General features: G+C 39.4%; 1 protein-coding gene across 1 annotated transcript in view; it reads left to right on the top strand.

Moving 5' to 3' along the window:
• PDLIM4 (PDZ and LIM domain 4) overlaps positions 1-13764 on the top strand; it is a 181194-nt gene that overhangs the window by 27537 nt on the left and 139893 nt on the right. The window contains exon 2 of the mRNA XM_072400844.1: positions 2610-2761. Coding sequence (XP_072256945.1) covers positions 2610-2761 — 152 coding nt within the window. The remainder of the gene's footprint in view (positions 1-2609; positions 2762-13764) is intronic.

Below are 13764 nucleotides of genomic sequence, written 5' to 3'. Positions count from 1 at the left end.
AACCCCCCGGATCCCACGCCCTCTAAAAATCTAGTATAAATACATCAGGACCCCAGCAAAACAAATCCCAACAAAATATGTAAGAGACTAACCAGGGGGACCCCATGGTTGATGGCTCGGCAGCCACTCAACGATACGCACAAAAAAACAATATCCTATATCGTACAGTCTAATCTCAGACTAGTAGAATGGGAATACCGTCCCACAAGGCAACACTGGTTAACTTAATAAGGGAAGGCAGCACATGTTTAACAGAACAACCATTTTTTTAGAAACCCCCAGTGGTCAGCCAGCAACCTCATGCTACCCATTGAGGTCTATACTAACCCAAGTTCTCCCGCTTTGGGCTGTGTTAGCAAACATAAGAAAATAAAAAAATGCAAAACAGGTTATAGAGTCACAGCCCCACCAAGATTGTTGCAAGGATAGTCCACCGGAGAGAGGCAAAAACAACAACAAAAGAGCAAAAAAGGAAACGGCTTGGGACAAAATGGCTTCCAGTGTTTGTTCTCGAGGTGTCGGCTCGGAATGTTTCCCAGCAGGTTTCTTTCAGCAGGATAGCGTCTGATTTATCCCTTTAAGGAGTTTTCTGTAATTGCTTTCCAGATGATTTAGCCTTGTTCCAGAGTGGATACAAGGAGGCCGAGGCCCCCCTGTCTGGTGAAGTGTGCGATACCTCCCTCTGGATTAGATCCAAATCTTTGAGAAGTTGTTCTCCTTCAGCAAAAGAGGAGAAGGAAAAACTTTTCCCTTGTAGTTGGAAGATCAGCTTCAACGGGAAAGCCCATCTGTATTTAATTTTGTTATCAATCAGCACTTGCAATAAGGGTTTCAGCACCCTCCTGTGTTGTATAGTAAATGGTGTTATGTCGGAAAAAATCTGAACTGGATGCCCTTCCATCCCGACTTGATCCATAGCTCTGACAATCTTTAATAGAGCTTTCTTTGTGGTAAAATAATGGGGTTTAACGATTACATCCCTGGGTGGGCCGTCTTGTCTGGGTGCCACCAGAGCCCTATGTGCCCTATCAAGCAGTAAGTGCGATTCTGGTAAATCAGGGAGAAGTTTTTGTAAAAATCGCCTCACCGTCTCCGTGACATCTTTAATGGATTCCGGTAATCCCCTGATTCTGAAGTTATTTCTGCGTGACCTGTTTTCCATATCATCAAGCTTAAGCTGTAAATCCTCCATCTTGGCATGTAGTACTGAGATCTCCTTGGAATTCTGGTTAACTTGAGACACCGTCTCATCAACTTTTTTCTCAAAAACATCAATACGTGTGCCCAGGTTTTGTAAATCCTGACGCAGATCGGATGTGATGGTCACTGTAACTTTGGCTAATTCTGACTGTAGGAGGCCAGCTATATGCTGATACAGCCTGTTCTCATCAGTTGGTAGATCAGAGGGGGGGGGGATAAACAGTGGTGTCAGGCGGTAGCATGTTATATGCAGGGCCATCGGGCTGCGACAATGTATGGGGAGTAGTATATGCAGCTTCTTCCCTTGGAGTGCTCATCGAGCCTTGTACAGCATGCAGGGAGATCTGTGAGGGGGACTGCTGAGAACATCCCAAGCTGGGAGAATCCTGCATGTCCAAGTTGCTGGAGGGGGGGGGAGAGAGAAGCACCCTTCTCCCATCCCCTGACTGCTTCACCCCCCCTCATACCTGCAGGAGAGCCGCTCTCCCTCTCCTTCTCCTGGATATCCCGGCCTGCTGCCACGTGTACCTCCTTCGGAGCCGCCATCTTGGGAGCCGGCCGGGGAGCCTGAGACCGCGATGTGCGGTTTTTCGCTTTAAGACCCGACTTGCCCACCATCATCCGGAGCACCGGGAAGGGATGCTGAAGCCTGCCTGGCGAGATAGTAGCGTGGCTGCCGATTACAGCTACTATAGGCGCCAATAAGGGATCCGGGGGAAGCCGAGCCGGCTAGAACTCGTCCATCCCGGGCAACGGCGCATGCGCACTCCTCCACATTCACATTTTTGTTTAACAAAAAAATGGAAACCTCCTTAAACTGATCTACTAGCAGATATTTCAGATCACAGTGCACATTATGACCCTCCACATTCACATTTTTGTTTAACAAAAAAATGGAAACCTCCTTAAACTGATCTACTAGCAGATATTTCAGATCACAGTGCACATTATGACAATGCCTTCATCTTTATTCTCTCTTCAGATCATCTGTGTTCAAGCAGTAGTTGTTGATAAAAATTATTGTTTCATCCAACAGAGTATGTGGATAAGACCTAATTTTAACTCCTAATTTAGCAATCATCATGTAAGGCATTTTTTAACATTTCTTTCACGGGTAATAGGTTTTTAGCTATTTACCTTGACCTTTACCTCTTCTGTTCTCTTCTGTTCTCTGTTCTTTCTTCCAATTGTGGCAAAATAGAGTATATAAACCTTAAGAGTGAGAGATAATCCAGTATTAAAGTCTCAGTACAACATAATGTGGTTTTAGAGCCATATGTATACAAATGTATCAGTCTAAAGCAGTTTTACTAGAACATCAATTTTTTGCCTAAACAATGTGTTTTTTTTGTGCCTTGGAGAGTATAAAGCATATAAACTATACTCCTGTTGTTTCCCTTCCTGTGCAGATTAATTCCGGAAGTAAGGCTGCTCTGGCCAACCTATGCCCAGGAGATGTTATTTTGGAAATCAATGGGGAAAGCACAGAGAACATGACTCATCTCCAGGCACAGAACAAGATTAAGGCCTGCTCCAGCCACGTGACACTTTCCCTGTACAGGTTTGTATATTCTTCTCTTCTTTTTTTCTAAAGAAAACATGTTTTCCTTGTGTCACAAAAAGGATTACTAAGAATAAAGCTGGTGTTTAACAATTATAGTTTTATTACTGCTGACCCCCTATGTTGTCATTTTTAGTAATGTCACACTCTTCAGATTGCTAAACTTGACTTGTTTACATCTTTGCCTCAATGTTATATTTACATTTTTTTGTCCAGAAAGCATTTTTTTTAGTGTGTTTCCTGTAAACCATTGGGGACATTTTCTGTGAAAACCAATATTCAGCTAGATATGTGACTGCCATGAGGAAGAACATGATTGTTCTGTGACTTCCAGAGGCAGACTTTGTATCTGTAAAGAGCCAATCATGCGACTGCCATGAGTCGATCATGTGACTGCCATGAACTGACCATGTGACTCATGAGCCAACCATGTGACTGCCATAAACTGACCATGTGACGGCCACATGACTTGCTCTGCTACTATACATTTTAGGGAGCAGGTAAAACTGTTCTTTTACAAGTACTCAGTGTGTGTATCTATGTTTCTGGAATCCAGCTCTAACAGTAATCGGCCATGTATCAAAGACCAGTGAAAGAATCCTTTGCTGATAAGTGATATTTTTTGACTACTGGATGACATGCTGGTTCAAGAACAACTGAACCTGTTAAACTTAACTAGAATTATGTGACTACTCCAAAACTTGCAAGCAGCCCAGGAATGAAAGTTGCTTCTAACAAAAGTATTTTAAATTGTCCTGCTCACATAGACTTCAGATTGCCATATTGTATCATGTACTTATATGGTTCACAATTATCAGTAGGAATTTTTCATTCACCCTGTATTCACTCTCCTGGCTCTATTCCTTCTCCCCAGTCTGTTAACTCCTTGTCTGACTGCTCCTTCACTCTCCTGCTTTCTCTGTCTGTATTTCTGCACCTTTTTTCTCTACTGCTACTTGCTGGTGACATCTCACCCAACCCTGGACCCCCACAGCCTCTCTCTTCCCTACCTTTTCAGCGAGATACTTCCTCTTTCTAACCTCATTCCCATTCACCCCACCCATAAGTCCTTACCACTGTTCTCTGGCAGTCTATGGAATGCCAGATCTGCAATAAATGAACCTCTATCCACAATCTTCTCCTCTATAAATCTCTAAACTTGCTGGCTTTCACTAAAACTTGGCTTTCCTCCCCAGACTCTGCCTCTACTGCTGCTCTCTCCTATGGGGGCCTGCACTTCACACATACCCCTAGACCTGGCAACAGAGTAGGGGGTGGTGTGGGTCTCATTCTCTCCCCTAATTGTACATAGAGAGTCCTTCCTACCCCACCCTCTCTGATTATCCCCTCTTTTGAAGTCCATTCCGTTCGTCTTTTCTGCCCCCCTACCCCTCATTGTTGCTGTTGTCTACCAGCCCACTGGCCCAGTTTAACAATTTTTGGATAACATTTTCTCTTGGCTCACACAGATTCTTTCCCATGACCTGCCCACTCTCATCCTCGGTGACTTTATTGTTCCAGTAGATGACCCCAACACAGCCAAATTGCTCTCCATTACCTCCTACTTTGGACTCACACAGAACATAAACGGCTCAACACATATCGCCAGACACACTTTAGACCTGTTTTTTCCAAACTCTGCAACCTTACCCTTGACAACTCACCATTTCTCTTTTTCTGATCACAACCTAACCACCTTCAGCTTGTCTAATTCTTGCCCCTTTTGCCACATCCCAGACGTGTCCTACGTCCCTAACCCCCACTCTCTCTAAAATAACATTCCCGAATAAAGCTGCCACTCAATTCAGCCACACTCTTTCTTTGGCTCTGGATAAAGTTACCGTCGCCACCTTGTGCTTCCCCTGTCTGGCTAACCCCTGATCACACCAAATATCTACAAAAGACTGTTCGCGTAGCAGAGCGCAAATGGAGGAAGTCTGGCCTCATGGCTGATTTTTGGACTACAAAGACAGACTACAACTCTTTAACACTCACTGTTGCCAAGCAAAAATATTTCTCTGCTATCATTTGCTTTCAAGCTTCCAACCCATGCAGCCTCCTCTCAACTATTGACTCCCTCCTAAACCCCACACCTGCTCTCCCTACAACTACCTTCTCTGCCCAAAACATAGCCACCTACTTTATAGATAAAATTTACTAAATCAGACATGATGTCTCTGTTCACCGTGCCACGCCAACCATATCCACCCCTTCAACCTGTAAATTATCACTAACCTCCCTCAACCCTCTTACTCTGGACGAAGTCTCCTCTCTTCTCCCATTATCTCCATCTACTACCTGCCTGCTTGACCCAATTCCCTCTGATCCACTCTGTACCCATTCCTCCACCCTGGCCCCCACCCTAACTGAACTATTTTACCTCTCCCTTTCTACTGGTATCTACCCATTCACTTTCAAACATGCCATTATTCTCCCTCTCTTGAAGAAACCCTCTCTTGACCTATCCCTACTGTCTAACTACTGTCCTATCTCCCTTCTCCCGATTACCTGAGTATTCTGGTAGTCTGAGTAGTTCTGGTATTCGAGCTGTCCATTCCACCGAAACAGCCCGTAATAAAGTGGCCAGTGACCTCCACAGAGCTATGTCACAAGGCAACATTCCCCTCCTCTTTTTCTTGATCTTTCCTCTGCTTTTGACACTTTTGATCAGCCCTTTCTAATCCAAATCATGCGTTCCTTTGGTATCAGTGACACTGCTCTCTCTTGGTTTGCTTCCTACGTGTCTGACAGCACCTTTCAAGTTTCTTTCAATGGTAATTTATCCTCTTCCACTTTCCTCCCTGTTGGTGTTCCCCAAGTGTTCTGTATGCTGATGACAATCAAATCTATCTGTCCACCCCTGCCTTTTCTTCCTCAGTCATGGATAAAATTTCATGCTGCCATTCAACCATCTCGTCATGGATGGCTGACAGATTTCTGAAACTCAACCTTTATAAAACGGAACTCATCATCTTCCCCCCCCTCAAATTCCAAATTTCCCCCTGACATATTTCTACCTCTCCCCTTGGGCATGTTGTCTTGGTGTCACATTCGATTCTGCCCTCTCATTTACCCCCATATTCAGAGCATAGTTATTATATTAAAAATAAATAAATATAACTATATGTATAATTTTTGTAGCATATAATTATATATGTATCTAAATATACACACATTTTATATATATATATATATATATATAATACTTTTAACATTAAATCCTCCTCAACTTTATTTTATTTTTTTATTTAATTGAATATCTGTTTACTGGTGTACAAATCTAAAGGATCGTATCAATAAATGACTCATGCATGTATGTATAGACATGAGTGCACATGAAGCAAAACATGTATGTATGCATTTAGATGTGTGTACATATACATAAAAAAGAGAAATTATAGGAAGAAATAGGCAAAGAGGGCATTTTGGACCATATTGCTTCACATGCTTAAAATTGAAAAGATTGCCTATTTATTCCCATGATTTCTGATGTCATGGCTTTAGCTTCAAGCAACATTCATGGAGGATATTGCTTCTGGTTGAAGGAGGAATCTACCTTATGTGCTTCCACTACCAAGCTGAGGGGAATAAGTCAATATATATAGTGGGCCAAGATCTAAAATGTCATTCAAACCTACAGAAACTTCCTGAAGGGATAAAAAAGCTAAAAAAAATTGGCACGAATTGGATTTGGCCTTGGTAGTTTGATATACTAGTACTATTTGTTTTGGGTAAACATCTAAATAATGCATACACTCTGGTATTTAGCCACCTGGGCGTTACAATGATGTCTAGATTTCTGTACCAAAAGCGGTACACTGTTTTTCATGAATTTTTTTTTTTTTTAATTGTAGACCTGTAACTTACAGAAATATGTCCAAACAGGGATCTAGTAGATATCATTAATATAAAAAATGTTTGAAACACACAATCATGTAAAAAAAAAAAAAAAATACTTTTAATAAATCTAAATAAAAGACACAAAAATCAACTTAAACAAGAATACATAAATAAATCAAAAATACTGAAAATGCGATAATTCGGTATACTGTATAGTAATATATTTTTCTAAAACACCTGCCTAGTGTCCAACAGTCCAACGTCATACCTATAGACAAAACCACATAAATATATTTTGTATTATTTTGTATTGGATTGGATACAGGACTTTGTATTGAATCCAATACAAAATATTTGAATTTCCCGCTACGACCCCCATCGACAGGCGCATGCACAAACATCATCAGGAATCGCCAAGGGACGTGTACGTGAACGCCGGGTATTCTAATTCTTTCCAAACTTCCATGCAAAAAGTGTTACATTTTTTGTATGGAAATTTATTTTAGATTGTAGGCTTTAATTCACCGAATTACCGCCTAACTCACCGAAATATGTCCAAAATTTTATAAATGTAATATTAAAAATTTTTTTCTAAAACAAAAAAAAATCTTTAAAAAAAAAAATTAAAAAAAAAATCTAAATTAAAAAAAATAATGTATAATGTAATTTAATTGTACAGTAGCTTATATAATATATATATATAATACAAATATATATATATATTATATAAGGATTTCTTTGTATTGGACTCAATACAGCTTTTTTGTATTGAGTTCAATGCAAAGCAAATTAAATTTCCCGCCCCGCCTCCCACCCGCACCGACGCATGCAGCGTCACTGGGAAACCCCGGAGATCAACACTGCACTCGCCGGGAGAAGAAGCAAGATAGAGGGCGTGTCCGGAGGAGCTGCGGGGAGAAGGTGAGTATTTTTTTGTAGAGATCGACGCTGGAACAGAACAGATGATCACAGCGGGAACCAGGTAAGTTAATGCATTTAACCACCCGACAAAAGTTCGGGTTTAACGATTTTTGCAATTTTTTTTACCCCGAACCAAGGTCGGGTTTAACGATCGGGTGGTTAATGTGCATTAACTTAAGGAACAAGACAACATCTGCTCATTTCCAAGAGTGACTGACCCTGTGTGTGGTTTGATGTTGTGCTTGGCAACCTGGACCTCCTTTCATTACCATCAGGTGTGTTAGAATGAGTATGCAACTCAGCTGGACAACTAATTGACAACCATTTTGGACAGCAAATGGAAGTGTGCTTGTATACAATAGTGCTAAGTAGCACTACATAAAATGAACAGAGGAGTTGTGTGGCGGCAAATCAACATGAGTGCAAATGTCAGATTATTAAAAAAAAAAGAATAGGGACAAAGGCAACGAGGAGGCAAAACATTGCTGAAGAATTGCTAAACAACAGAAACTGGCATTACAAACCAGGCACAAAAACATTGCAGCAACAGATGAAACTAATAATCATGAGGATTACAAAAAATCACATCAATGCATACCATCCAAGCAAACTTAACCCCCCCCCACTAACCAGTCCAGTTAAAATAGTACTAATGAAAATGCATATGTATTTCTATACATTTAAAAGTTTTTTTACATACACAACGCAAGTGAAATTACTAAATGTTCCTTAATACATGTATTATAACATGTTTGCCTATAATCCTTTCCAAAAAATTTTTATTTCTTTAAAGTCAAACTAGAATGAAATTTTAATCAGGTCACAAATGTTTGTTCACATATTTTTTTTACGGTCATACTATTGTGTGATGACATATTTGAAAGTGCTACTTAGTATATATCCAGCTTGATAGAAATTAGTTTGCAGTGTTGCAACCAAAAGAAAAAGTATCAAACCAACAACTGCAACAAATGTATATAAACTATAAATGAAGCAAGTTTTTGATTGAGTAGAATGTAACATAAAAAGTAGCACAAACAAACATCAAGCATTAAAGATTCAAACTGACCTGTAAAATAGACTGGATATGCACAAAGAACAGGGCGCAGGTCTGCGCTAATCAATTGCTATCACCTCACCATTGAGTTTAACATCTGCTCCTGAATCGCGGAGCTGAAAATTAATCGCCTTAATTGGGGTATTCGAGATATTTGCTCATTTTTGCCAGGGCCATACTGTCTGCTCAAATGCAGCTAAATGCAGTCAAATTGATTGGGAGGTGTTTCATATTACAGATGGACAATGACCCAAAACATACAGCTAAAGCAATTTATTATTTATTTTTTAGTTTTATTATTTATTTATTATTATTTATTAAAGCAAAGAAGTGGAATTTTCCTGAATGGCCAAGTCAGTCACCTGATCTGAACCCAATTAAGCATGCATTTCACTTGTTGAAGACTACACTTCGGACAGAATGGCCCACAAACAAACAGCAACTGAAGGCTGCTGCAGCAAAGGCCTGGCAGAGCATTAAAAAGGAGGAAACTCAGCATCTGGTGATGTCCATGAGTTCAAGACTACAGGCTGTCATTGTCAGCAAAGAGTTTTCAACCAAGTATTAGAAATGAACATTTTATTTTCAGCTTTTTAATTTGTCCAATTACGTTTGAGCCCCTGAAATGAAATGATTAAAAGTGTTAAAAAGGCTTTAGTTCCTCACATTGTTATACAATCTTTTTGTTCAGCCCACTGAATTAAAGCTGAAAGTCTGCAGTTCACTTGCATCTGAGTTGTTTCATTTAAATCTAATTGTGGTATTGTACAGAACCAAAATTAGAAAAAAAATTGTCTCTGTCCAAATATTTATGGACCTAACTGTGTATATATATATATATATAATATATATACGGTATATATATATATCTTCACTACATCTGTACCTCCCCAAAGACTAATATTTAGTCAGTATATGATCCTTCTGCATGCACAGAAAAAGCTGCCCAGCTTGGATGCTTTCGTGTGTGTGTGAAAAATTATTTCAGTAAAGTATTTTGGACCTTGTCTCACATGCACTGGACATTGTATGTGCACTTTAGAAAAAAAACACGAATTGTGATAAATGTGAATAATGATTGTGAAGGTAAAAGTTTTATTGGAAGTTTTGCCTGTGACTAGTCTTCAACTTCACAAGCAAAAACAAGGAGACTTCTTGTGGCTTTTGTCCCAAGGGTTCCCCCCCCCAAGTACAAAAAACACAAAATCTTTTTATTCATTGTATTGTAAGCTGATTATTATTGGTGGTTTGGTGACCCCCACCCAATGATGAGCATAAGGTGATAATATAATATTACTTTTCCAGTTCTATGAAAGTCATTGTAACAACTTTCACAATAACATAACTATGTACCCCTCATGTTCCCTAGTACCTTTGCCTTGCTATATTAATGCAAATACAATTTCAGCATGTAAAAAATACATAAATATAACAAACAGAAATACCCTGGAATCCCAGTTGCTGTAATAAAAATACATCAATATTAATTCTAAAGTCTGATTTATTACACATACCTACCTAACACTCACTCTATTGGTTGACCCATTACTATAATGGTAAGATGGTAATGATTTAGGAAACAGGGATGACCCGAGTTTTGACTTTGAAGATGAAGTTGTTCAGTGTTCTCCCCAGCTCTTTTAAGCTGGGTGCACCACCCAGCACTCAGTTACCACAGGTTTGTTATTGGGTGGTTACTGAAAAGTTGGGTCACAATACAGGGGCACTGGACGATTTGGACATAGTACAAAGATGAAGGAAAAATTGGACATACTAAGTGGTGGAGTTGTAACAGAATTGAGGGTGATAGGAAGTTACTGTCAAACTGGTCATGTGTTTTTGACCACCTGCCCACAGCTTCTTACCTAGCTGAAAAAAGTTTCTAAAGCGAATACTGTAAATATTTGCATCTCATTCAATCTTTTGTGTTGCTATGAAAGACAACTAAAGATACATTAGGACAGAGGTCCCCAACCCCCCATCCGTCTGACAGGTGGGCCGCGGCTCTGGCTGGTGCACCATTTGAGGCGGTGCACCAGCCAGAGCCGCGGACCATGTTTCCCAGAGACATCCCAGGCTCAGGGCAGTGGGTGGATTGTGGTCTGGAGTCTGGGCATTTAGTGGTCCGCGACCTGCAAAAAGTTGGGGACCACTGCATTAAGGAACCTAATGTAATATAGTAAACATGAGCTATTTCTTTGCAACTGTAGTGTGATTTTTATTTGTTTTTATAATTTACCATCTCTGCCACAGTTTAATACATAGTTATTTTAGTCAGTCAGAGCTCCCTTACTGAATTGTATTCAGAGAAAGAAAATAGTATATGCAGTATGTAAAAGGAAGAAGCCTGCAAATGCAGGGGGAAAAATATGGCTGACCCCCTGTACATAAATAGTTAAAACTGTACAAAAAAGTTTTTTTTTTCTCCAAAATTGTCCCTCTTTATTTAGATTATTTACAGTAATTTGATAATTTACAGAAACATGAATTTTGGACAAGTATAATTTAGTTGCTAACGTGATGTTCTTTTCAAAAAAGAAACATGTAGACAGGGCCTTTAGCATTTTAGCTTTGGATAACATGAGCTAAAGCCAACATGTTAGGTCATGTGCTCTGTGCTTTGGATATTAGTAAAAGCAGAATTATTATTTTTTTTACGGAAAACTATACTTGTTACAAAACCTGGTGTTTCTAGCTATCAGGGATTTTTACACTTGAGTACACCATAATTCTGCTTCTGTTATGCCTTAATATATTTCTAGATTTGTTTTGATACTGTAAAAATTAGCTATTATAAATTGCTTACTAAGAAGGGAAGTTTGGGACTGCTTCTGACTGAAAAATAATTTAGCTGTCAGCAGAAATATGCTCCCTTTTCATACAGTCATGCATGAGGCCCTTTGTAAATAGCTGTCACTGTCCTGCCTCACTAATAACGCCTTTACTTTGTTCTATAGAAAGTTTATTAAAGCTGCTTTTAAGGTTTCATACTGTTTGAGGAGTGTCTCGGCATCTTTATTAGGACATCAATCACATTTTAAGTACCATTTTTTATCACTTTCATCTACATCAAACTATATAGCCTGCTGTGCCTGACATTGAACTTCACCAATCTTATGGCATGAAAGAAAAATACTGTTGCTTCTTTAATAAGGCAGACACCAAATACAGATTCTTACTTACAGATTTTTTGTGTGTGTCTTTTACTGAGTACACATTTTTATTGCAAAATCTGTACATACACCACCAGTCAAGTGGTCTCTCACCAGGAAATGTTTGAGAGCAGGTTAGATTCCCTCCATTATAAATAGATCCCTTAAAGCAGGGGTGTCAAATTCAAATACACAGTGGGCTAAACTAAAAAAAGTGGACAAAGTCGCAGGCTAACCTTGATATTGAGGAAGGTAGCTAAAGAATGTAAACAGAGGAGGGGGTGCGTGTGGGTCCTGATTGACGTGGGATTTGTAGTATTAGGGGTGCATGCATTGTCTACCAGAGGCCCAGCTCTACATTTTGGTATTTTCTCACAGGCCAAAAATAATTACAGTGCGGGCCACATTTGGCCCGTGGGCTTGAGTTTGACACCCCTGCCTTAAAGTATATTTAAAAGAAAAGCTTTTAAGGTTTGTATAGACTGATAAAAGGTTAGAACCATTGTAAAAGTTTATTGCTGTGTTTGTCCTATTAGGGAGATTCACTCTATTTGTTCTGATTACCATTGTCACATCAGAAGAAAGTAAGGGTAAATCCAAACAGTCAAGTTTCAACTAGAACAAAAGTAGAGGAGAAACCTTTTAGTAGGAATGGTTGTCCCTTTCATTGGAAATACATTCTCTCAGGTCCTATAAACTCACAAGACAAGAAGTAATGGGAAATCCCCCTAATTAAACACATATGACAACCTCCCCCCTCCAAATAAATAAAACTGAAACAAAGTTTTGCCTTTAGATATATTTTAATGTAGAGGCAGTGGTACATGCACAGTCAAATAGTGTGATTACAAGCTCACTTTAAGAGTAACAGAATGTAAATTGTGGATTAAATGCAATTCACATTATGAAGTGAACTCTGTTTGATACCTAAAAGATTAAGTTTTCCTGGCTGGTTTCCTAGATTTTTTTTTCACTATGTATCATAAAACACAGTTAGAATTCCGCTAATAAAAGTGCAATGCAAATGGCCTTTCCTTGATCATACACAGCAGCACATGGATACTCAGAAAGCTATGATTAGCGTTTGGTTTAAATAGTTTATCAATTGTAATACTCGCATACATACAACAAATACAAACAAAGGCAAACATTTTAAAACAGGTTGTAAATTGATTACACAGAACACGTGCGGTAAAATTCTTGATTTACCCTATGATAAAGTTTTAATCTGTGCAGTCTATGGCCCTGATTCATCAATGAAATCCGTGTACGCTGGACGCGCGTACGTTCGCGCTTCCAGCGAGCCGGTTTCCCCGCGGTCCGGAGCCGAGTGCGCTGGTACACGCGCCTTCACTGTCAGCCGGATTCCTGTCTTGATAATAATGAGCAATAGGGGGTCCCGAATCTGCCAATTAAGGCGATTAGATTTCAGCTGCGCGATTAAGGAGGATCTGTTAAGCTGTCAATGGTGAGATCATAGCAATTAATTAGCGCACACCTGCTGTCTGTTCTGCTTCATCTTCTTTTGGGTAAGTGCTACTTTTTTAGGTTACATTGTACTTATTCACAAAAAGATTGATATATTGTTACGTTTTTATACTTTTTGGTTTGCTTTGCAACACTGCAAACTAATTGAGATCAAGCTGTATATATACTACTTAGCACTTTATAATTTGTCATCTCACAATAGTATGAATTGTAAAAAATTCTCAACAAGCATTTGTGATCTAATTAAAATACACACACATACATAAGAAGCAAACTAAAGAACATGTGTGTGCTTGTGACTTTTGTGGGAAAATCTAGTCCGATGGCTTTGCGCGCGGTCAGTCGCAAGATTTACCCGCGGGCGGCTCCTCTGATCAGGCATCGTAAGCTTTTATATAGGCGCCCATGTAGAGGGGTTGAACTCAGTTAACTCTTGCCTAACAGAAAAGAAATAAGTCATTTTAAAATATGCTTTTTCATAGCGCATATAGATGTTTTAAACATTTGAACAGCACAAACATTTTTTTTAGGGCTAAGGGTAATAT

The sequence above is a fragment of the Pyxicephalus adspersus genome, chromosome 2 (genome assembly GCF_032062135.1).
Source record: "Pyxicephalus adspersus chromosome 2, UCB_Pads_2.0, whole genome shotgun sequence".
NCBI lineage: Eukaryota > Metazoa > Chordata > Amphibia > Anura > Pyxicephalidae > Pyxicephalus > Pyxicephalus adspersus.
Note: the sequence above shows the minus strand (reverse complement) of the source record. Positions and strands in the feature narration are given on the sequence as shown.